The 27144-nt window shown below is 39.0% G+C and overlaps 1 protein-coding gene across 1 annotated transcript; it reads left to right on the top strand.

Annotated features, from left to right (window-relative positions):
* The first annotated feature begins 1139 nt into the window (after nt 1-1139).
* Nucleotides 1140-4043, top strand: LOC120352953. The gene has a single exon (XM_039435308.1). The coding sequence runs from the start codon at nt 1140-1142 to the stop codon at nt 4041-4043; it is 2904 nt and encodes a 967-aa protein (XP_039291242.1).
* The last annotated feature ends 23101 nt before the right edge of the window (nt 4044-27144 follow it).

Raw genomic sequence — 27144 nt, 5'->3', positions numbered from 1 at the left:
AGCAATGGGCTTCCTTTAAAAACGTATTTGAAGCGGCTGTACATAATTGCAAAGACTTTTCAAATGATGAAAAATACTATCTACTTGTATCCTATTTACGTGGAGACGCCTTGTGCTTAGTTCAAAACTTTGCTGACACTGAAAATGCATACAAGCTTGCCTTCGAAAGTTTGCATAACCGATATGACAACAAACGCTATCGAGCTTATGCCTTATACAGCAAAATCACAAACTTTCAGCCGAAGGGCAGTCTTGTTGAAGTACTTAGACATTTTGCCATTGAATTAGGCTCAGCTAAGCAATCACTATTTAATTTGAAATTGAACCATGCTGATTTCTTAATAACAATGATTTGCCTTCAGAAATTGCCTAACGCTGTAAGAGCCAAATTTGAGAATTCTTTGGGCCCTGACGACTTACCTGCTTTTGACCACCTGATGAAATTCATTTCCAACCAAGAAAAATCGCTGGAGGTAACCGCCATCAATGAGGTGAGCGAACAGTTATCTAGTGCTAGTTACACCGCTATACCAACCGCAAAAGTGAAGACTGAAGATCATTCACAAGTAGTAAAACCGCAATTTACTGAAAACAAAAGTGGCAGCAATCTGTGTGTACTATGCAACATTCCTCATCCATTGTACAAATGTGAGCGCTTTAGGAAGGAACCTATCAACAAACGAATGGATATTGTCAAGCAAAACCGCAGATGCTTCGGATGCCTCGGGTCCCACCTCAAAGCCAAATGCAATTCACTGTCCTCTTGTCGTGCATGTAAATCAATCCATCACCATACCCTGCTATGCAAAAATAATGAGAGTTCACAATCCTTTTTAATTGCTGAACGCTGACCAGATCGCTACCCTTCTGGCTCTCATAATAGGCCTACCATATCTAGTTACCAACCAGCTTCCACCTCTGGAGGTGCTAGCTGTCGCTCCCCGCCACCAGGATTTGAACCAATGTCAACACAGCGGTTTACCGATGACATACACTCATCACAATATGTAAGTAATTCATGTTGTACCGATTCGAGAATCCTGCAAAACACGGCCAGTCCCTCACGGTCTTCTTCGTCACCTTTTGGCACAGCGCCTGTGACCAATATCTCAACCCCAACCCGCAGTTCATCCACCGGCATGCCGGACACCTTCAGTGGCTGTGCACAAGTGAAAGCTGTACATGCTTCTGCTTTACTGGGCACCGCTATCGTTGCCGTTGTTGATCAATACAACCGATCACAATTACTACGTGCTGTATTGGATTGTGGCTCCATGAGATCGATTATCACTACCCGAGCTGCCCAGCAACATGGTATCACCATCATGCCCGCACGCATTCAGATTGATGGTATCTCTGAACAAGCGACCGCTGTAAAAGGTACCACTCATTTGACACTGCTATCTCGACCGCAGTTTAACACCTTTCTCCAAACTGAAGCCCTTGTCTTAGAGCAAATAGCTGGAGACCTACCCGCTTTTCCAATCAGCAGTGAGCTCAAAACCTCACTTCCACATTTGGATCTCGCTGACCCTGGTTTTGACCAACCCAATAGGATAGACCTCTTGATCGGAGCTGACATTTATCCTAATGTATTTGTTTCTTCCGCCAATGCTATTATACCAGGAAATCCCGCTGCCTTCGCCACTATATTTGGCTATGTTCTGAGTGGAAAGCTAAATATTGAGGACTCGCCTGCTCCGCTTCATCAGATGCAACTTATCTGCACCATGTTTGCCCGCGAAGAACCACTTGCTGAGGTCATGAACAAGTTTTGGGAGACTGAAGATGTCCAAATAAATGCGAAACTCTTATCACCTGAAGATGAACTCTGTGAACAGCTCTATGAGTCCACTACCTACCGCAATGATGAAGGCAGATATGTAGTCGCACTCCCCTTCAAGCCTAGCGCGCCTGTTCTTGTTTCAAACCGCAAGCAAGCTTATCGAAGTCACCTTGGATTATTAAAACGCTTGGAAAATTCTTCAGAACTAAAGAAGAAATACGACAACTTCATGACAGAATATCATGAGCTTGGCCATTTGGAACTTGCCAAATCCGCTTCTGACTATGTGATTCCACACCATGCAGTTTTTAAAAATAAGGACCCCACTCAGAAAATCAGGGTGGTGTTTAATGCTTCCAGCAAGGATACCAATGGGCATTCACTAAATGAGAATTTGTTACCAGGGCCAAAACTGCAGTCCAATATTATTCAAGTATTGACCAAATTCCGCACTTACAAGTACATTGTCCTTTCTGATTGCAAGCAGATGTATCGCCAGATTTTGTTAAGGCCTGAAGACTGCCGTCACCAACATGTTTTTTGGAAACCTAATTATCATGAACCTGCAGAAGAATTTGAACTTAAAACCGTAACCTATGGGCTTACTTCCAGTGCTTATTTAGCGCAACGCACATTGCAACAACTTGTCAAGGATGAAGGAGAAGCATTCCCTCTGGCAAGTAAAGTTTTAACAAGTCAAACTTATGTTGATGACCTCCCAGCAGGAAGTAACAATTTTTCTGAAGCACAAACGCTTATTTCTGAACTGATTGAGTTATTGTCGCTTGGCTCCTTTGAACTTCGGAAATGGAACTCTAATACTCCTGAATTGATCGCTAACTTGCCTGCAGAATTTTTGGAAAATCAAGATTGTATGTTTGATGACAACGCTACTGCAAAAGTTCTTGGAATTGTCTACAGCCCGCTCGCGGACAACTTTCGCTATTTCATTTCTCCTTTTAATGGGCAAATCACTAAAAGAACCGTTCTATCATTCATCGCTCGAGTCTACGACCCCCTTGGGTGGCTCACTCCTCTCATAATGCTGTTCAAGCTATTCATGCGCACGCTGTGGTCTCAGCAATTAGCTTGGGACACTGAGGTTCCAGCCTCACTTCGAGCTCATTGGGAGCTGATTACCGCTGAAATTTCCCGTTTGGACAATGTTGTAATCCCGCGTTTACTCGCCTGTAACCGCTCTACTACCCGGCTGCTTGGATTCGCCGAAGCCTCCGAAAAGGGGTTTGCTGCTTGTATATATATTCATGAAGAGACTGAAAATAGATATGTTAACTGCCGTCTCATAGCCGCCAAAAGTCATGTCGCCCCGCTGAAAACAATGACAATTCCACGCCTGGAATTGATGGGTTGTTTGCTGCTTGCTCGTTTACTATCCGCCATCTTACCTACGCTGTCCGAATATGATTTACAAGAAATTCGACTCTACACCGATTCCAAGACTGCCTTGGATTGGATCAACACACCCACATACAAATTGCAGATTTTTGTTGCCAACAGAGTACAGCAAATTACTCAGTTAACAAAACTTGAGTCATGGCATCACGTTACTTCTGCTAACAACTGTGCAGATATTGCTTCGAGAGGCTTGACTCCCGCTAAAATCGTCTCCTGTCATGATTGGTGGCACACTACCAATGCGTTTCGTTGTCTTGCCACTGACTTTCCCGTGTCCAATCATCTTGTTTCCAACATTGTACCTGAGATGAAAACTAACCCGCTGTACATTCTCGCTACTGTTGAAGAACCAATTGAGAATCGTTTGTATACCGCTATAGAACGTGTATCCAAATTTGGGAAGCTATGTCATATTTTTGTCTACATACTAAGATTTGTCAACCGCATCAAACCAGCCCGTTATGAATATCGCTGCAAAATAGTCAAACAGATTGAAACCTGTGAAACGCCTGCCTCAATTGACACCACTGCCTGTGAAGCTGAAATAGCTAGAAAACTCATTGTTCATGTTGTGCAACGGGATAAATTTCAGAAGGAAATAACAGAGTTGAAAGCTGGAAAATGTCCTAAGCATCTACTAACGTTGCAACCGTACATTGATGATTACGATTTGATACGCTTATCTGGTCGTCTTGAGCACGCTCCGATTTCTAGTGAAGCTAGAAATCCATTATTGCTGCCGAAAAATGAGCATGTATCCTCACTCATCATTCGACACATACATCTTGTCATGCCGGTCCCCGCACAACACAAGCAGCTGTTTGCCAACAGTATTGGATAATCTCTGCCCGCAATCAAGTTCGCCGCATAATACATCAATGTGTCATTTGTAACCGCTTTTGCCGCACCAACCTACAGCAACGTATGGCCCCGCTACCTGCTGAACGAGTCACCGCCAATAGACCATTCAATTTAACTGGCTTGGACTTTGCTGGTCCTTTCTCATGCAAAACATCTTTATTGAAACGCACACAAACAACAAAAGGTTATCTGTGCATATTTGTATGTTTGACCACCAAAGCTACTCATCTAGAGTTCCTGTCCTCGATGTCTGTCAACAACTTCATCGCCGCTCTACACCGATTTATTGCCCGCAGAGGTGCGCCGCACACTCTGTTTTCAGACAACGCTAAGACTTTCACATCCGCCGCAAGAAAAATGTATGAGTTAGAAAAACTCTTGAAGACGATGCCCTCTGAAGTGAAGTGCTTTCTGTCTAACTACGGCATAAACTGGAAGTTCATTCCCCCTTATGCTCCACATTAAGGAGGCATATGGGAAGCCGCCGTCAAATCCGCCAAAACACTGCTACACCGCTGTATTGGGGACACAGCTCTTACATACGAAGAGTATGACACCATTTTTGTTAGAATTGAAAGTATTCTAAATAGTCGACCGCTTACAGAATTGTCCTCTGAACCTGCTGAAGCTGCCTCCGTGCTCACTCCCGGGCACTTCCGAATTGGTAGACCTCTTACCGCACCACCGCAACCCATAGAGACAAAGGAACTATTGGTCGCACACCGCTGGAGACTTACAAACCAAATGACCCAATATTTCTGGAATCGCTGGTCCAAGGAGTACCTATGCACCTTGATCAATCGCACAAAATGGAAAACCGCTGAAAGAAACTTGCAACTTAACGATTTGGTCATAATCAAATCTGTCAACACCTCTCCTCTCAGCTGGCCGTTAGGCAGGATTATTGCGCTACACCCTGGTAAAGATGGACTAGTACGTGTAGTCACTATCAAATGCGCATCTGGGAACATTGTTCGAGACATACGCAAAGTTCACCGCATCATTTGAAACCTTCTACAAGTTACCGCACACACCGCATGAAGACCGCCTCGCTCACATCCGTGAGGATTGTTATTGTCTACACCGCTGCTACTGTCTACACCGCCGTTCCTGTCTACACTGCTGTTTCTGTCTACACCGCTGCTCCTAGCTACACCACTGTTCCTGTCTGCACCACCTTTCTGGTCATTTGTGCAACGCTCTCACTGTGTATTGTCACCGACCCACTGGAGATTGTTTCAACCGCTATGAAAAACTGTTCGTTTTTGAGGGGGGGGTATGTTACCGCCAATATAACTTCGGCAGTTTCCCTCTTATATCTGTCGGTAAGTTGGCTGTGTGTTTTGAATCAACCGCGCTCACCCATGGCCATCTAACATGCCACTGCCATCAGCCGCAATGATATCGCCAAGCCCATTGTAGATGGCACTGCTCTCTCTCTTGGCTTGTTCCACTCCCCACTAATTTTTCGCCCGTTTCCGCTTTGTCAAGATGGCTTGTTCTAAAACGTGCACTAACGCTACCAATTTTTCCTCCCTTTGAAAGAACTTATAAATGTACGACCTCTTCGCTGCGACATGGGCCCATGTTTTCCCCCCAGCCAGTGCAAGTGATTTCTTATTACAATAACGTGCTACCGCCAACCCGAACGAGAAAACCGCTGTTACAGTCCACTGCGAACCCGCCATCCTTGTACGAGAAGCTTCTTAAAGGTAACGACTTTATTTCGAGCTGGTAGTGAAAACTTACAGGTAAAAACAGAATCTGGTAACATGCATAGAAACACCTCATGACATGCACAGAGAGAATAGAAATGATCCATGAATAATGCAGAGTTAGTTCCATTCTCTCCGAGCACATCATAACGTGTTTCATCCATTTGAAAAAAAAATTTTCAACTGTAAGTTGGCACTAGGTACCAGCTTGAAAGTGCTTATTTGAGCAAGCTTGCACATAGTATAACTGTACCCTTATGTTCTCACAATATTGTAAAATAGTGTCAAAAATTTTTGTACAAAATTGTGGAATAATTTTCTCACAATACTGTGGAATAATTTTCTCACAATATTATGAGATGATTTTTCCACAATTTTTTGTGGAAATATTCGGTTCAATATCAATATTGTGTTAATATATTTCAATATTTCAGGAAAATATCTTCCCAACATCAACCAATATTTTCAAATATCGTAGGAAAAATATTGAAGGTTTCATAAATATATTGTCAGAGTATTCTGACAACATTGACCAACATTTACAACACATTGAACAATGTTGTGATAATTTTTGTCACAATATTGTGACAATATTTTTTAAAAAATGTTTTGCAATATTGTGACAATATTTTCCAATATTTTTTCAAAATATCTTAGCAATATTTACCAACATTGCTATAATATTTTCAAAAAATATTAAAGGTTTCATAAAGATATTGTCAGAGTATTCTGACAACATTGACCAACATTTCCAACACATTGAACAATGTTGTGATAATTTTTGTCACAATATTGAGATAATATTTTTTAAAAAATGTTGTCTCAATATTGTGACAATATTTTCCAATATTTTGTCAAAATATCTTAGCAATATGTACCAACATTGCTATAATATTTTCAAAAAAATATAAAATGTTTCATAAAGATATTGTCAGAGTATTTTGACAACATTGACCAACATTTACAATATATTTAACAATATTGGGAAAACATTCCTTCCAATATTAAGACAATATTGTTTTGCTACTTGGGGAGATAACAGGGGGAGCACTACGGCTAGAATTTTGCCCCATTTTTTTCTCAAAGAAAAGATACTTCAGTCCTGATTTAGAACTCCTGAACTTTCAAATACAAAAATTACAAAATTAACCTCACATTTTACATCTCTGCCTCTGCTCCAAGCTAGTAAGGGTGCATTTTGGTTTATGTGCAAATTCCCGCAGTCGACGATGGCAAGCATTGTTGACATTCATATTGTCCGAATTTCAAGAGTGCTAAAACAGCGGATCAAATAACTTTAATTATTTTTCTTTATTATTCAAGGATTGGACATTTCTAATGATTTCAAAATATTGCCATCCAAAAATACAAAAAGTACAAGCTCAACCTGCCCCATTAAAAAATAATGTTTCAGGTTATGTAGACAAATTGAAATCTACCCAATCTGAGCTTCTCTCCCTGTCGTGGTCGACGACGGAATTTACGCAAAAACGCAAAACCCAGCTTGACTGTCGACTACTGTGACCAACATCATTTGGAATTACTCAAATAAAGCTGCTTAGCACAATAGGAACCTATGCTGGTCATGAGGAATTTTGGCAATCTTGATTGGAAGAAAAGAAAGTCCAATTGAATCTCATATATTTTTATAATAAAAAACAAACATACTTAAATATCCATAACAACATTTGAAAGAAATAAGTCACATAATTTGGCAATTTAGAATAATTAACAAAGTCTATATGAAAAACCCGGATAATGAAGATTGGGATGAAGTGTAGAGAAACGCAGATATACAAAGTATAAGCTCAACCTGCCCCATTGAAATATAATGTTTCAGGTTATGTAGACAAATTGAAATCTACCCAATCTGATTGTGTTTCATTATAAAATTCTATGGACTTGGCTGGATTGCTGACAAAATGTTGAATGGAATGTTCTGCTTACCGCAATGATAGTAGATTGAAAAATAACTTGTTGTAATTAATACTTATATTCTTTGTTTTATGTCATGGTGTATTTCCTTTATTTGTAGTATCATTTTGTTGGAGTAACATCGGTTTCAAAGATTGGCTTCATCCATAATTCGCATTTTAAAAATCCATGTGAAATATTTGAAGTATGGTGAATAAAAAAACCTGTTAGGAACAGAATAAATACTAATTGATTCCAGCAATTAATCAGGTGTTAAACAGAATGGTCAACTAGCGGAATTGAACAGGTTAGTGATCAAAATAATCAAGTTGGAACATTACAGAGAGAACAGAATCAAAAAGATGAATAAATGACAAATCATAAATGAATTTAGAATGAACATTGAAAAAATTTGAAGAAGAGCAGTCCAAATCAACTGAAAAGTTACCAGAAATAAATTAAATAGCATAAGGCATAAATCAGTTCCACATGTGGTTGATACAAGATGATTTACAAAAATCTGGTGTGGCGCACTCACACAATTTTCCTTGCCGTTATGAAAATTGATCACCTGATGCTAGTGATCACTCAATCACTCGATTGATCACTCGATTTTTTTTGTTTAATTGTATTCAGTCGTAGTTCGGACGCCGAACTGTTAGTGCTGTGTTTCTGTGCTCTGCTATCTATCTGTGCTGAGATAAAAGTTACCAGTGAATCCTGCATCGACTAGTGAATATTCCTGCTAAAAGTAAGGTTATTTTTCTGCTTTAAAACTGCACCACAACAATTTCTAGTTCAATTTTATTTTTATATTTTCTATTACGGTACTGATTTACTTCCCACCTATTCTTAATCATTCACCTGAATCCTTTTTTTCCTTACGTAAAAATTTCAGGGGCCTCCATTTCCTAAGCCGTCACGTTAGCCCTCTTGACGCATTTTCACCCTTTTCACAACAATTCCTATGTATATTGTACTATATAATTTGGAATAGAATTTCTACAGTATAGCAATGACATAGTCTTGCTTCCGAATTATGAACACTCATTTATAATTTAACTATGCTACGTACATGATTTTATCACGTTATGCAAAGATGCGACTGTAATTGCAATAAGGAAATCAGTTCAAAAACTTTATTGGTTTGCTCTGAGTGTAAGCTGCATTTTCACTTCTTATGCGCTAATTTTACAGAAAGTAATTATAAAAAATTATCTAAAGAATCCGCCCGCAGGTGGCGATGCAGTGAATGTAAGAGTTCGAATAAAGATAAGTTAATTAACATGTCTAAAACTCAGACGATAGGAAACAGTGACTTGATCGCTGAACTGAAAAGGGAAATTAGAAATACCATAGCACAAGAAATGAAAGAGATCACAAACGAAATGAAAAAGACCAATGAAAATGTTTCTGAACTGAAAAAGTCTGTGGAATTTTTCTCTGCAAAAATTGATGAATATAATAAAGAGATAGGGGAATATAAAAGCGATCATTCCACCCTAAAAAAAGAGAACGAAATATTGAAAACAAAACTTTCTGAGATGGAAAAGGAATTAACAGAACTGCAGCAGTATGGAAGACTGAAAAATTTAGAGATTCATGGAATACCAGTAACTAAAAATGAGAATATCGAAGAAATAATCGGAAAAACAGCAAAGGTCCTGAACATAGGTAATAATGATGAGAGGCTGGGAATTGAAGCCGCGCATAGACTTCCAACGAGAGATAAGAAGAAAATCCCTCCTATTATTGTTGCATTCTCGTCAAGGAAGACCAGGGATAATTGGATTATGAACTATAAAGGTTCGAACCCACTAGAACGTATCATACCATGACCGTGCCCGTACCGACACATGCAAAAAAATATTCTTTGCATCATTTGATATGTAATGCACCCATTAGACCGTTCCGTCACCGGCCAAGCACGGAGCGTGCCATGCACGTCCAGGTCAACATTTGTCAGCCAGTATATTTTGTCTGTGACGGAACGCTCCTTGCATGGCACGTGACGCCTGCAAACCCCGTTGTAACCGCGTATGCACCGCGTTGGTAACCAGTTCACCGCTACATTCTCTTGCTAACTGACGCGTTCCCAACAACTTCTGACCGGGCATCATACGCGTATCATACGCGTATCATACCCGTATCATACGCGTACCATACGCGTAATGTACTGGCATAGACCGCTGTTGATCCGGTGTAGTGGGCATAGTTGTTATTTTACGTGCCTGGCATGGTCTGACACGGTCCGTGTCTGATACGTTCTAGTGGGTTCGAACCGGGCATATCAAAAGGAAATGAGACAAAATGACCCCCATGTCTTCAAGGGACTACGCACCACACACATAAATAAAAATCTTGAAGATGGACCTGTTTACATAAATGAAAATTTGACACCTCGATTAAGACAACTATTCAATGAAACAAGACTGGCAGCAAAGAAGAACAACTTCAAATTCACCTGGATAAAGACTGGAAAAATTTTCGTCAAGAAAAATGAAGCTTCTCGGACTATTCGTATACACAACATCCAGTCACTGAAGGAGTTATCAACCGATAACACAGAGGAAACAACAGCTGACGACAAGGAGGCGAGTGGATAAAAAACCGGATAAAATGGTATCTATTATCGATCTAATAATCTACAATGAACAGTTTACTGGAATTGCATTCTCTTCTAGAAAATGATAACGAACTTTCAAATGTAATTGATGATTATTTTATCTATACACCTGAAGGATATGGGGTTAATACAAAATACTTTAATATTTATGTCATGAACATACGAAGTTTGAGTAAAAACTTTGACAGCTTTGTATATTGTCTGGAAAATTTCAAATTAATATATGATATAATAGTACTAACCGAAACATGGCTTGAAAAGTATGAACCCACTCTATTCAATCTAGATGGTTATCGAGTTGTAAACAAAAACGCTAAATATAATAAATGTGACGGTATAATAGTTTATATAAGAGAAGATCTATCTTTCACGAATATAGATTGTGATATCTGTGAAGCAAATGCAATCAATATAATTGTGAACACCGGGCTAGATAACTATATAAACTTTGTTGCTATCTATAGGTCTCCAAATAGGAATGCGATAAGATTCATTGAAAGTATTGATGATTACATCCAGAGAATGCCACAAAATCATAACATCTGTATAGCAGGAGACATTAACTTAAACTTGTTTTCTAACGATAATATTGTAACTTCATATATTAATACTCTAAATGGAAATGGCTTTAGATCTTGTATAAATGGTAGCACTAGAGTTACAAATCGAACAGAGTCGTCTATAGACCACATATTTCTTAAAACAACTGATAATGTATTTGACAGTGCGGTAGGAAACATATTTAAAACAACTATTACTGATCACTACTCAGTGACTTTACATTTGGGATTGAGTAATTTTAAACAAGATAAAAAAATCAACTATATAAGCAATAAGAAAATAATTAACTATACAAAATTAAAGGATTTATTGAGTAATAAAAAATGGGATAGTATTTATGAAAATCAATCCAATGACGTTAACGCTTTGCTAAAAATATTCTGTTCGGTTTTGACTAAGTGTATTGAAAATTCTAGTCAGGAAATAAAAATATCACACAGATATAAGCCTTTGAAGCCATGGATTACTTCTGGACTAATAAAATCAATAAGAACTAAAGATAAATTATATAAGAGATCAATAAAAGAACCTTTCAATACAAAACTGAAACATGATCTTAAAGCATATAAAAATGTATTAAATAGATTAATTGATGAAACAAAAACAAACTATTATCGATCAAAAATAGATGAATGCAGGAGTGATAAACGTAAACTATGGAATTACATAAATGAAATCATTGATGATACAAAAAATAAACATGATGAACCAGAAATAGATTCAGCTGAATTAAATAGACATTTTTCGCAAGTTGGTAAAAACTTGGCTGCTCAAATTGAACAAAATACCACCACATCAGATTTCCCATATAAGAGAACCAATGAATTGAATGCATCTTTTTTCTCAGTCCCGTAAATCCACCGGAGGTGATAGAAACTATAAAAACTCTAAAAAATAACTCTTGTCCAGGTCCTGATAATATTAATAATAGAGCTCTAAAGCAGATAGCAGATCTAATAGCTGAACCCCTCTCTTACATCGTAAATAAATGTTTTGAAACAGCTGTATTTCCTGATTCATTCAAAATAGCAAACATTAAACCGATTCTTAAAAAAGGTGATAAAAATAATCCAGGTAACTATAGACCAATAAGCTTAATTAGCAACCTTGCCAAAATATTTGAAAAATTATTTAAAAAACGAATAATGAAGTTCATACAAAAAAATAACATTATTAATGAAAACCAATATGGTTTCCAACCTAATAAAAGTACTGAGGATGCGCTAGTGTATTTTGTAAACAATGTAACAGATATGTTAAATTCCAAGAAAAAACCACTTGCAGTCTTCATGGATTTATCTAAGGCTTTCGATACCATACCACATGATAAAATTTGCAACAAATTGGAGAAGTATGGTTTCAGAGGTCATTCATTAAAGTTTATAAGAAGTTACTTGGAAGATAGATTCCAAATTTTAACAATAAATAACAATAAAAGTATAGAGAAACTGTCATCTTACGGCCTGCCCCAGGGAACTGTTCTTTCACCAATATTTTTTTGAAAAATGTGCTATCTTTCTCAGAATGCAAACAGGTATATACGGCACTAGTAGAATCCCTAATGCGATATGGTTTAATAGTTTGGGGTGGGACTTTCGATACCCATATTAAAAACCTTTTTCTAATACAAAAATTCATCATAAAGACAATTTTAAAGAAACCTAGAACTTATGATAGTAAGATTTTGTTCAGTGAATTTGATGTTAAAACTATACGACAGTTATCTTAGTTGCATAACAAATTACAGTTTCAAATACGAGCATAATTTCCCTCTAGCCGATGACATAAATTATAATCTTAGACCTAATACAATAAGAAAATATGAAATATATAACACCAACTCAGCTCTTCTTAGGAGGCAACTTTACTACATTAGCAGTAAATTCATAAATATACTAGAAAGTGAATTTCCACTTAATAATTTCCGAAATAATAAACACAGAAAAAGAGCCATAGAGGCATGGCTAAACTTGAATTATTTCCAATCGTTGACTTTTATACAATAATCAACTTCATATTATAAATTATATTTTCGAACACTTCATACGCTAGATTCAAGTTTATATATTACATCCCTGATTAAGCTGATTCACGACTCACACTGGCGCACAAGGAATCTTCCTTTTGCCGGTGTTTTTGCCTCACCTACTGTACTTATGCATGTGATCATAAATTGAATCTTCATTTTAAAACTATTGTTTGTAATGTAAAGGATATCATTTCGTTATTATATCCAATTAAATAAATGTATGTATCTTGATTTAAGTGCAGTAGCATATACTTATATTTATTTTTTGTAAAGCTTTTTTGTATTTTGTTTTTGGCAAATAAATTCATTCATTCATTCATTCATCTTAAGCCTGATAATTGAGAATCTAAAATCAAACTTTGCATAGATGGGGCGGAGCTCCTGAAATTTTTACAGATATAGGACTTGTGGCAGTTGATAGAGCTTATCGATGACTATTCAAGGTATAACTTTGATCGAAATCGTTGGAGCGGTTTTCGAGAAAATCGCGAAAACCCCTGTTTTTGACAACATTTTCGCCATTATAGCCGCCATCTTGAATCGCATTTACTCGAAATTGTTCGTGTCGGATCCTTATATTGAAAGGACCTTACGTTTCAAATTTCAAGTCATTCCGTTAATGGAATATGAGATATCGTGTACACAGACGCACATACACTCTAAATCTACATACACATATATGCTCTTCCAACCCGCACCGAGCACCCTCCTCCCTCGTACGGCTCTCGTTCCCCCATCGAACCACAGTCGCGCCGCCCACGCACCCATCATGAACGTTACGGAAGATGTTAGATCTTCTCGCGTTCCCCGGTCGAACCACTGTTGCTCCCCGGTCGATCATCAATCGCTCTGCTGGAGTGACGTTCGGTTGCGGAGCAGAGCGAAAGTCTGTACGCACCTATATACACACAAACACACACACACACACACACACACACACACACACACACACACACACACACACACACACACACATACAGACCAATACCCAAAAACCACTTTTTTGGACTCAGGGGACCTTGAAACGTATAGAAATTTAGAAATTGGGGTACCCTAATTTTTTTCGGAAAGCAATACTTTCCTTTCCTATGGTAATAGGGCAAGGAAAGTAAAAAACAGAATTATTATACTGGAAACTTTACCAAGAAAAACAATAAAAGAGAATGTAAACTAAGTAGAATAACTTTATAGGTGCTGAAATAAAGTTAATATCAGATTATTGATTGAGTAAAGAGGTGGTTCTAACCTATGTCAATGGATCAGTACAAGATCAGTAAAGACTTACCCAACAGGGTTGATACAAGATTCAATCAGACATAGATAATAATTATATATGCTTCCTTAGCATAGTTGAAGAAAATAAAATATGATTAATAATGTCGAAACATTATCAAAAGGAAGAAAAATTAGTACCTACGTAAGAGTTTGAGGCGTTCCATTATGATTCTGAACAGAAGTGCCAGCCAGAGCTTCCTACAGCTGATGAAGGCAAAAAGTTCGGTCAGACAGTAGTACCACACTAACAAAACAGGATCAATAATATGAGAAAAATAGGCAAGATGGGAATCTCGAAAGAATTGTCCAAAATAAGAAGAAAGAAAATGAAATGAGCAATTAATACATTTTTGGTACACTACATCTCAATATCGATGAACATGTAGGCCTATTTTGTTTAAATTCAAATGCAAGAAAATAACACATATATTTTGTGAAAAAAATATAAAAGTGTAAGTTTGACAAACACAGAAAAGTTAGTTCAGATTAAAGCTGATTATAATTGCATGTTGTTTCCACTTTGTGTGCCCTTAATTTGTCTTCAAATTCTTGTGAAGTATTGATGAATAACATTATTAACGCGGTTATAGATAGCTAATAAACTTATACGTACAGAAACATAAGTTATATTGATTGTTGATTGTAATAATGGAATTGAACAAATCGATACATTGATATAATCAATACCTATACATCTCGATTATATCTCGGTTATAGATTAGTATTTGTTGAACAATGACATCAAATCCAGACGTAGCGTAAACTATCCTGATATGAAAAAGTTCTCACCATTTCGGACTATGTGTTATCTAAATTTGAGAGAGTAATAGCACAAGGTTACCTTATTTTTCCTCTCCCTATCATTTTGATAATTTACTGTATGTATGAATGAATGAAACGAATCATTGGGAAGCTTCGTTTGATTAGAACAGAGCACAGGGATTTTCTTTGGTTAGGTGTTTGTTGATAATTATTTTTCCAAATTCAAATGTTATTGCCATCAAAAATCACATGAAAATCTTTCTAGACAATATTTCAGAAAAAACAAATGTCAAACATATACATACATTTATTTGTAGCACGGCCAGAAAAAGACAAACTTGAGTACTAGACGTTAGTTCTTTCAATATAACTTATATATTTTTTCGTTAATATTTTGTGAATAAAAAATACGAGTTCAAGAGAGATGTGAGAAATTCCTTATATTTGATCCAAATGTTTATTCATATATTGTACTCGTAGTAGTCGGGGACACTAATTAATTTCATACGTATCGATTTATAACATAATGGAAGTGATTGAACTATGTTCAACTCAAATTAATGGCTTATTGCTCCCTTACAGAATTTATAGTGTTCCTGGTGATGAAATCTTTTTTTTCAGCGTTGACTATAATTATAATAATAGAGCTTTATTCACATTTTATATTCGGCTCAAACAAAAGCCTCTCTAAATGGAGGTAAAATGATAAGGTTGACAACTTTCAGTTCTGTTCCTTAACTTTTTTTTGAAATGACTCTCAAAAAGTTCATGAACCTACTATTGTGTTTGAGACACCTCCGGCACTATCATAGTTTTACCACTATTCTGTTCCACAGATTATTATTATTTTATTGATTCAATGATACAAAATGATTCAATGATTTAGTCAGATTTCTATAACTTGCATTCGTTAACTATAGCCTATTATATTAAGCAAGAAAATTCTGTATTTATATATCTGATTATTTATGTAATGGATCTCGAAAACGGCTTTAACGATTTTCACTAAATTCGTAACATAGTATGTTTATGATATAAAGATTCGATTGCACTAGGTCTCATCCCTGGGAAAACTCGTTGAACGACATTGAAAGGATAATTCATCCTTGGCTGAAACAGCTGTGGATAGTAAAAAAGTGAGTGAGCGCGTGAGTATGTGAAAAATCAAAATATCGCATCCCCAAAATTCATAAGATGACTTATAGCCAGGTGTGAAATATAAACACGATAATTTTAGAGAATTGTGTTCTTTTTATCCATAAATGAAAATAACGAGCGAAGCTCGGTGCCTTAATATTCTATAATAAAGTAAAGAACTGGCTTATACACGTACGGGATAGGAAAATTATGTTTGACGCATCATCACTTCTGAAGTACTGGACTGCTTAACTTGAAATTTTGCATATAGATTCTTAATCATTAACCAAGGATGGTTATAGGCCTATTTTCAATTCTTCAAAATTTCATTACGGTACGATAAGTTTTAAATAGACCCTTGCACAGTGTAATAAATAGAGACCATTGAAGAGCTAGAATAATGGCTTTTATTGACTAAAATAAACTGAGATAAAATAACAAACTTTCTGATGATTTAGAATGATTCAAACAACTGATTTATGACATTGTCACGATGTATATCGTAACTAGAGAAAGGAATTGAGTTTAGGGCTCATTTATTTGACGCTCGGCTATCTTTGATAGAATCCGAGGGGTCAACGTTCAAGCCAGCCACTGGCCTACCGCTCAGCGGTGCTGCGCATCCTCTCTCCCCTCCCTCTCGGTCACTGAGGGAGGCTCGAGAAAGGCTAGCAGGAGGCAGTCGAGAGTCGGAGAGCCAGGGCGAGCGGTCGAGAGAGGTGAGAAGGAAGCAGCGAGCAGCTAGCAACGTCACAGTACGTCTTGTACTAAAGTGAACTCCGATTTCTTCAGCGACCGGGAGTTGTGTTGAGGCTAAAGACGATTAGCCTCAAACACGGTGAACTCCATTGCTCAACACCCGTTTGGGTGAGTGCTGAACGACATTTAACCCGTTTAGACGACGGGCTACCAGTTTCGACCAACGGCGACACGTCAGGTTTGGTCGAAACCTGACTCCCCATTGGTAGACCACCAGTGGGACATCGAGGCGCAAGAGGACCTCTGGAAAGGTGTGGAAAAACCTTTCCCGCAACTCCGCGACCGATCCGGACCCCAGGAGGACAGCTGGTGTCCGGCAAGTAGGACTTAGGAAAGTCCAGAGCGCGAGCCGCCGCAGCGCACTAATCCAGTGCGGGATCGAGAAAGGACCTCTGGGAAGGTGTGGAAAAACCTTTCCCGCAACTCCGCGACCGATCCGGACCCCAGGAGGACAGCTGATGTCCGGCAAGTAGGACTTAGGAAAGTCCAGAGCGCGAGCCGCCGCAGCGCACTAATCCAGTGCGGGATCGAGAAAGGACCTCTGGGAAGGTGTGGAAAAACCTTTCCCGCAACTCCGCGACCGATCCGGACCCCAGGAGGACAGCTGGTGTCCGGCAAGTAGGACTTAGGAAAGTCCAGAGCGCGAGCCGCCGCAACACACTAATCCAGTGCGGGATCGAGAAAGGACCTCTGGGAAGGTGTGGAAAAACCTTTCCCGCAACTCCGCGACCGATCCGGACCCCAGGAGGACAGCTGGTGTCTGGCAAGTAGGACTTAGGAAAGTCCAGAGCGCGAGCCGCCGCAGCGCACTAATCCAGTGCGGGATCGAGAAAGGACCTCTGGGAAGGTGTGGAAAAACCTTTCCCGCAACTCCGCGACCGATCCGGACCCCAGGAGGACAGCTGGTGTCCGGCAAGTAGGACTTAGGAAAGTCCAGAGCGCGAGCCGCCGCAGCGCACTAATCCAGTGCGGGATCGAGAAAGGACCTCTGGGAAGGTGTGGAAAAACCTTTCCCGCGACTCCGCGACCGATCCGGACCCCAGGAGGACAGCTGGTGCCCGGCAAGTAGGACTTAGGAAAGTCCAGAGTGCGGGCCGCCGCAGCGCACTAGTCCAGTGCGGAATCGAGAAAGGACCTCTGGGAAGGTGTGGAAGAACCTTTCCCGCGACTCCGCGACCGACCCGGACCCCAGGAGGACAGCTGGTGCCCAGCAAGTAGGACTTAGGAAGTCCAGAGTGCGGGCCGCCGCAGCGCACTAGTCCAGTGCGGAATCGAGAAAGGACCTCTGGGAAGGTGTGGAAGAACCTTTCCCGCGACTCCGCGACCGACCCGGACCCCAGGAGGACAGCTGGTGCCCAGCAAGTAGGACTTAGGAAAGTCCAGAGTGCGAGCCGTCGCAGCGCACTAATCCAGTGCGGGATCGAGAGAGGACATCTGGGAAGGTGTGGAAAAACCTTTCCCGCGACTCCGCGACCGATCCGGACCCCAGGAGGACAGCTGGTGTCCGGCAAGTAGGACTTAGGAAAGTCCAGAGCGCGAGCCGCCGCAGCGCACTAATCCAGTGTGGAACCGAAAGAGGACCTCTGGGAAGGCCAAGGAAGGCCTTTACCAGAGCTCCGCGACCAACCCGGACCCCGGGAAGACACCCGGTGCCCAAGGACTAAGACTTAGTCCCGACACGAAGCCCTTTCTCACGACTAACACCGCAAGGTTCCTATTCCCTTCATTCCGCGACCAACCCTGTTTGGCAGTGCGAAAGCACGGCCCCTCTTTCCTAAAAGAGGGAAACATTTCTCCAAAACACTCAAAACCCTGTTTCAACCCCCAACTCGAACGAGGGTGGTTGACGGACGCCCCACCAAGACTCCCGTCCCCTGCCGCGGCCCTCCCCAGTCGCCGACTGAGTTTAGCCGGCCCAGAGCGACACTGGGAACTCTGATAGAGAAAGGTGTGGGCAAAGATCTACTCAGAAGATTGGCACACGAACGTGGGGCCCAAGGCAGGAGGCGAAAAGCAGCAATGAGTGCAGAGGAGAAATGTAGTCGCGCCGGAGAAGACCAAGAGGCGCGAGAGGATAGCAGCGATCCAGGAGTGTCCTGGATTTACAAACTCTACCGGAAAGAAGCAGTGGACCTAGCAGCATCAGCAGGGCTACCTACAACAGGTACAATGGCGGAGCTAAGGAAGGTTCTTGTGAACCATCACAGGAAGACGGCAGAGGAAGCCAGCAACCTGAACCAGGCTAGCAATGGAGCTAGCACAAGCTACCACGAGGCGGAAGGAGCAACGTCTCTGTGGCCTCCTGTAGAGGAGGATAATCAGGAGTCTTCTAGACTCGGAAAGCTGCCCGAGGAGGCGTCACCAGCTTCCGATGGCGAATCATGCCATTCATGGGTGTATCGATTGCGGAGCAGAGACGCGGTCGAATTACTCCTAGACTTGGTGCCCACAGACGGCACCTGTTCCGAGTTGTGGAGAGCGTTAACGGAGCAGCGGCAGCGATGCCTCACGATGCTACCGCTGCCTCCCGCTGAAGAGACTGTGATACAACCAGTGCCACCGAGGTCAATGTCGGCGCTGGCCCACTGTATCATGCGAGACCTGCATTAGTGAGACCAGAGGAGTTGTCGGCTCACCAGTACAGGCCACGACAAGCACCGCACTCACCGATCCGAGCTGCAGCCCATCATACACCATTTATGGACCCAGGGACGATGTGCGATAAGGTGCGAGGATGGAGGTTGTCATATGATGGCGACGGAGACGCTCCTAGCTTTCTAGAGCGTCTCGAGGAGTTACAACAAGCCTACGGGCTGACAGGGGAGCAGTTGTTCCCGGCGCTACCAGAAATGCTAGCAGGAAGGTGTTCCTTATGGATGCGGAACCGAAGAGGGTTCTGGCATCATTGGAACGATTTTGTAAGGGACTTTCAGTCTCGTTATTATCAAATAATAATAATTATAATAATTTTATAAACTATTATAATAGTTTATATATAAATTATAATAATAATTATAAACTATCAGTCTTACAGTAGCGCTCGTAGAGTAAACATCTTAGTAGTTCAGTTTCACCGTAGTGATAGTTTTCAAAACAATCATCGTTCATCAATAAGTGGGTCACTGGAACATAACCATACAGCAGCTATCTTCATACGTCATCGTCGTCAGATAGATGAGGTCACCAACCAAACCACCGGGTGGACTGATCCCGCAATTCGAGGAGGAGGAAGAAGAGGATAACTTTCCAGGGAACCAAGGACTCAAAGTACGCGAACAACCAGGTAAAATGGAAACTGTTGAACAATTATTGCTGAGTGAATTCAACTCAGACATAATGAACATGAAGAGTATCTCTTCGGAATTCAAGGAATGGGCTTCGTCAGAATTAAAAAAAAAACAAGGTTTCCAGAGCCGAATATGATAATTTCTTAGAATTAGTTCAAAAATTAGCATTGGTAATCGTGAAAGTAGAAACGAGAGCAGTTACTATTAGCCAAATAAGTGATACTTTAGGGCATCCGAAAATTCATGACTCATTACAGGACATAAGCAAATCTGTTCAGGAAATTAAAAATAAAGACAGGCCTATTACTTACGCAGACATGATACAACTACCGAAAAAAGCTACTTCAAGCGATCCCCAGTCCAATAATCAAGTCAGGAAAATCCTTCCAAAAGAACAGGTAGTCTTAATTAAACCCTCAAATTCCACCGGTAATGAGAAACAAGACAGTGAAAAAATAAAAGGAACACTGAAAACCAACATCGCGAGAAAGGATAACATTAGAATAAAAAAGACAGTACCCGTTAGAGGAGGAGGTTTACTCATTGTTCTGGATTCTCTAGAGGACAAAAAGAAATTATTGAAGAATAAAGCTGTGAATAATGATCAAATCAAGATAACTGAGCCCCAAAATAAAAAACCCAGGATAATTGTTTATGATGTTCCATCTGATCTCACTAACAAAGAGGTAACTGAAGAAATATATAACAAAAATTTTGTCAATTCAGGAATAGAAAAACAAAAATTTGAAGAAGGTTGCAAGCCATCATTCAAATTAGGGCCGAAAAACAAGGATTCCGTGCATTGGGTAGTAGAATGTGAACCCGAAATTAGGAAAGCAATAATTAATAAGAAAAAAATATTTATAGATATGACATCATGTAGAGTTAATGATTATCATGCAGTGCAAAGGTGCTATAAATGTCAAGTCTATGGGCACATCACAAAACATTGTAAAAAGGAAGAAGATATCTGTGGTCATTGCTCCATCACAGGGCACAACATCAAAACCTGCCCTTCAATCGATAAACCTCCAGTATGTTTTAACTGCAAAAGAGCTGATAAACCCTCAGACCACAAAGTAAACTATCTAAAGTGTCCCAGCTATGTGAAAGCATTGCAACAATCAATTGATCGAACAAATTATGGAAGTGCTTAAAAAGATTAAAAATAGAATTTCCAGCTCAAAATCATCAAATAAATTCACAGCATCAAATATAAAAATAGATATTCAAGATTCCTATCATCTATTAAAAAAACAGAATTAATAAAACAGTCAGCGAAAAGTAGGACGTCTTTGATTTTCAGCTTTGGTCAATATACAGATTTTAATTTATCATTAGCTCGCTGGAATAAAAATTGTTTACGTATTTCAGAAGGCGTTGCACATTCAATCAAGAAGAAAACGCTGAGTCAAGATGAATACAATAGCTTACCTACTGTTTATTTACGGAACGTAAATAATAGCTCAATTCGTTTTCATCTTGTTAAAAATTCATTGACATTGATATTAGCGCAAAATAATAACAATGAGGCTCAATTAGGTATCCGTGACCTCTTACTGGTAATAGACGAATATGCATCGATAAATAAATACAACATTACGATTGGAATAGATTCTTTTGATATTGACTCCGAGTTTACATGCTTGGACATTTTAAGTTTAGTAATTAAAACTAAAAACCTGAATTATGTATTCTATTACAGAGGAATAAACAATCTAAAGTTCTTGGATATACCACATGAAAACGATGGCTCTGAAGATTGTCCAAAAGGATACCTACCGTATGATTCTATTCTTTATGCTTATTTGAACAGTATGATAGAACTCAGGAACTTTATTCAACAGTATGATGTTCTGAATGCGGATTTATATAGGGGAGTACTATCATCACTGAATAGTAATATCTCTTCTTCAGCAGCATGTATTCAAGAGATAAGGCGAAACGAGATGAACATCTACGACAATCGACTTAAGACTTTCCTGTGGCCGACATCCACTACATATCGAATGGGCTTCTGTTTAGAAAATGAAGGAAAATACGTACCCTACAATGAAACAACAAAGTCATTCTTAACTAAGGAAAAGTATATTCTAGTCAGTAGAGACACCCAAATCATGCTGAATGCTGAGCTGCTGAAGAATATTCTAAAAGTTGACATCACAAATTGTAAGATGCCAAAAATAACTTGGATGGATGGAGTTCCAGGGTGTGGTAAAACTCACTTTATCCTTCAGCAACATACACCAGGTAAAGATCTCATTTTGTGTCAGACAAGAGCTGGAATAAATGAAATTAGGCAAGAGGTGAATAGAATTCACAAAAATAAATATGAAAGAATAATTAAACAGGATTATAGAACAGTTTCATCTTTTATAATAAACGGATCAAAAAAGCAGTACAAACGTGTTTTCATAGATGAAGCAGTATTAATGCATGCAGGTTTCGTGGGATTTGTCTCATCTCTCGCTGGTGCTTCTGAGATTATTCTGCTAGGAGATTCAAACCAAATACCTTACATAGAGAGAAGTAAATTAACAGCTGAATGGTCACACATTTCATCTCTCTGTGAGAAGAGAATCCATCAAACAGTAACTAGAAGGTGTCCAATAGACGTCTGCTACATCCTTTCCAGCTACTACCAGGACATTAGTACGAAAAATGAGGTCCTGTTATCCGTCAGACCTCCAATAACAAATGGAGAACTTGGACCACTTGAACCTAACACTCTGATTCTTACATTCACTCAGCTCGAGAAGAAAACAGTGCTAGAAGAGCTGCAATCAAAACTTCACCCTTCAGTTAAAGTCCATACAATTCATGAAGCACAGGGCTTAACTCACAAGAATGTAGTTCTGATAAGGAACAATAAAAAACAACTTGGAATATATAACAGCACACAACATGTAATAGTAGCAATGAGCAGACACACACAAACCTTCAGATATATCACAACAGGGCAAGAAGATTTAGTGCTGACCCTAATTCGAAAACTAAAGGATGTTAGTGAAGAGTTTCTCTTAAGCTGGAATGAAAGAAACATGGAAGGGATTAATGAGAGTTTAAATAATGAGTAACAACAACTTATCAAATTTGCTCAGCTTCGAGGATCTTGATTATTTTGAAGAAATAAACGATGAAGTGATCAACAACAGTCAACAACTTTGTGCAGCATTGAGTTCTTGTGATTTGAGCATCTTCTGTCTCAATATAAGGAGTATCAGAAGAAATTTTGATGAGCTGATGATTCAATTGTGCGACATTAATTTTTCTTTTGATGTTATTATTCTAACCGAATGCTGGATTAGGACTGAATTTGTACTCCAGTCCATTCGAGGATATGATGTATTTTCCACCATAAACAACCCATTACAAAATGATGGTGTAGTTGTTTATGTTAAAGATAGTATAAATGTACAATGTGTTGAGCTACATATTAACCAGGCAAATGTCCTACATATTCGGTTGGATGCAGCAGACAAAAAGTGGAACATCCTTGCAATATACAGATCACCGTCCTTCAATGATATTACAGATTTCCTGAGTGACTTGGAATCGATCCTGAATGAATTAAGAGGGCAACAAGTCATATGTGCCGGAGACATGAATATTAACACCCTTCAAATTCGTCCACATCATCAATTGAATGACTACTGCGATCTTCTAAGCGAGCATGGGCTCAGACTCTGCATTAAACAAGCAACCAGAACTACAACAGAAACTGCTTCTTGCATAGATCACATTGCTACCAACTCCAGAGATAATCTTTTTCCAATCATTTATGAATCAACAATAACTGACCACTTCACCACAATTCTAGGAGTGCAACATATTTCGAGAAATAGTGCAAATGAAACTGGAACACATGAAATAAACGAGAAAATAGACATTAATAGCTTGAAGAATGAACTACTGAATGAGGAGTGGATTCATGTCTTAGAAGATAATAATCCAGATACATCTTATGACACCTTCTTATCAACTCTGAGACAACATATACAAAATAATATCAAGCAGCATCGGCGGCAGAAGAAGTACAAACCCATCAAACCATGGATCACCAGAGGTATAGTAGCAGCAATAAGAACCAGAAATCTTCTCAACAAAAGAAGAAAGGAAGACCCAAACAACATTAACTTAACCAACTTCTATCGTCGGTATAGGAATACACTCACAGCTTTAATTCATGAAACAAAGGACCAATACTATAGAGAGAAATTGTAAGCTGGAAAGGATAATAAAAAAATGTGGAAAGTAATCAAAGATGCTACTGACTCTAAATCAAAAACAAAAATGAAATTGAATGCTATTAAAATAGATGATAGGATTTTCAATCTAAAGGAAAATCCAGAAACTGTGCTCAACCACATGAATAACTTTTTCACAAATGTAGGTGAAGAAATGGCGGAGACAATAATAGATTCCTCAAGAAAACCACTAGACCAAATCATATCCCAATATAAACCTGTTACAAGAACTCTACACTCCATCTACTTTCACCCAGTAACTGAAGATGAGCTTCTTGAAGCTATTAGTAGTTTGCGAAATGACAGTGCTCCAGGACTTGATGGAATCAATAATAGAACATTGAAGTCGATAAAAAATGTAATTGTAAAACCATTAATTCACATATTTAATTTAAGTCTGTCAAAAGGAATTTTTCCAAAAGCTATGAAAGAGACATGTGTTAGACCATTACATAAAGGAGGCGACAAAACAAATGCCACCAATTACAGGCCTATTTCACTTATAAGCAATATTTCTAAGATTTTGAAAAAACTGGTAAAGAAACGTCTTGTGAATTACATGGAAAAAAACAACTTACTATCTAGGAATCAATTTGGTTTTCGTGAGGGGAGGAGTACAGAAGATGCGGTATTAGAATTGTCAAATTTTGTCACAGATAAGCTAGAAAATAACAAAAAATGTGCAGCAGTGTTCCTGGACCTAGCAAAAGCTTTTGACACTGTTAATCACAGTTTGCTGCTGAAGAAATTAGAAGCCATGGGAATTAGAGGAGTTCCTCTAGCATGGTTTAGATCATACCTCTGTGACCGGCGTCAAAAAGTCAAAGTTGAAGAACATCTCAGTTCAGAGGAAACGATGAAGTTTGGGATTCCCCAAGGAACAGTTCTTGGGCCAATTCTGTATTTGGCATATGCAAATGAGCTATGTTCAATTAAGATAAGAGGAAGAGTAATAGCTTTTGCTGATGATACGTGTATACTATTTGAAGGAAACACCTGGGAGGAAGTTTTTAATCTGGCACAGGAAGAATTGATCAAAGTCGATAAATGGTTAAGAGAAAATTTGCTTACAGTAAATGCAAAAAAAACGAAATTTTTAGCCTTTTCTCTGACAGAACGGACGAGACCACCGGATTCTTCAATAATCCTGCATCACTGTGGAAGCACCAACAACCCGTGTGATTGCCCTTCAATTCAACAAGTCAATGAAATAAAATATTTAGGAACAATAGTGGACAACAAATTCAAATGGGACAAGCACATTAATCTATCAATTACCCGGATCAGGAAGCTTCCCTACAAATTCTATCAACTCCGTAAAATCCTCAACTATGAGACATTAAAAACTGTTTATTTTTCTTTAGTGCAATCAATTTTAAGATACGTCATAATTATCTGGGGAGCTACGAATTTTACACATGTTGAACCTCTCTATAAACTTCAAAAACGAATACTAAAAATAATAGGCTTCAAGGAGAATCAATTCCCCACGAACATTCTTTTCAAGGACAGTAAAGTACTGAGTGTAAGACAACTCTACATCCAGGCTATCATCACGCGAATGAGGAGAAACAACGAACACATAAGACTGGCAGATCATAACCATCAAACAAGGCAGAGAAACACGTATTCAATAGTACCAAGGATGAACACTACATTTGGGCAAAGAAACTACACATATTTGGGACCAAAAATTTATAATTCAATACCAAGTTACATTAGGGAAGAATTCAATAGACACAGGTTCAAGAAAAGTTTATTTTCCTGGTTGGTTGATATTGGAGTGGAAAATTGTGAAAATTTAGTTAGACTGTAAATATTGAAACTATTTATTCTTCATTCCACTCTTTACTGTTTTTCATTTTTCTAAAAATAACCTTTCTTATTATTATCCTTAATAGAACATTAATATTTATTTACTAATTCCATAATTTTGTTTGTTTGTATTATACATTTTTACTAATTTTATTATAAAAAACTTTAATCCCATATCAGTGAATGAAGTTTGTAAATAGTAATTATTACACGCAATAAGCAACTAATTTCTTATACCCCAACACATATAATATATAGTGGGGTGTATATTTATTCATTGAAATTATCATTTATTCATTGTTGAAACACCGCTGATTTATGTAGTTATATTACAATACTATATTATCAATATTCTAATGTTGCATTCAATCTTCATTGTAATTAATAAGTTTTTATAATATGTGAAATTTGCTGCATAATTGGCTGTTGTACTGTAATTTATTGTAGATTCGTGTATGAACCAGAATGTATTGTAACTTACTTGAATAAAATTTGAAACTTGAAAACTTGAAGTTATTATCCAGCAACCTACGAGGAAGACCTGGATGCTCAAATCCTGGGTCGACGGCAGCGTGAAGGCGAGGCTATTGACGACTACGTAGAAGAACTTCAGACTCTCATGAGGAGAAGAGGAGATTTTTCAATCAACCACCAGCTTCAGAGGCTGTACAAGAATCTTCTACCCCGGTACAAGTTGTACATCAGGGAAGCTGAAGTCTATTCGGTGGATGATCTACTCAGGCTGGCCAGGCAGTATGAGAGGATGAAATCGGAGGAGAAAAGTGCTCAGCAGAAGCAGAGGACTGTGAAACAGGAAGAGGTTCGTAAACCTGTGAAAGTGCGCCCCGAGCCAGAGCCTACAACTTCACAACGGCGAGTGGAGTCGACTCCAGTAGGACCTACCTGCTGGCATTGCAAGAAAGCGGGTCACTGGAGGTCGGAATGCCCTGAGAT

This window comes from Nilaparvata lugens, chromosome 9 (genome assembly GCF_014356525.2).
Source record: "Nilaparvata lugens isolate BPH chromosome 9, ASM1435652v1, whole genome shotgun sequence".
NCBI lineage: Eukaryota > Metazoa > Arthropoda > Insecta > Hemiptera > Delphacidae > Nilaparvata > Nilaparvata lugens.
This window is presented reverse-complemented; position numbering and strand designations above follow the sequence as displayed.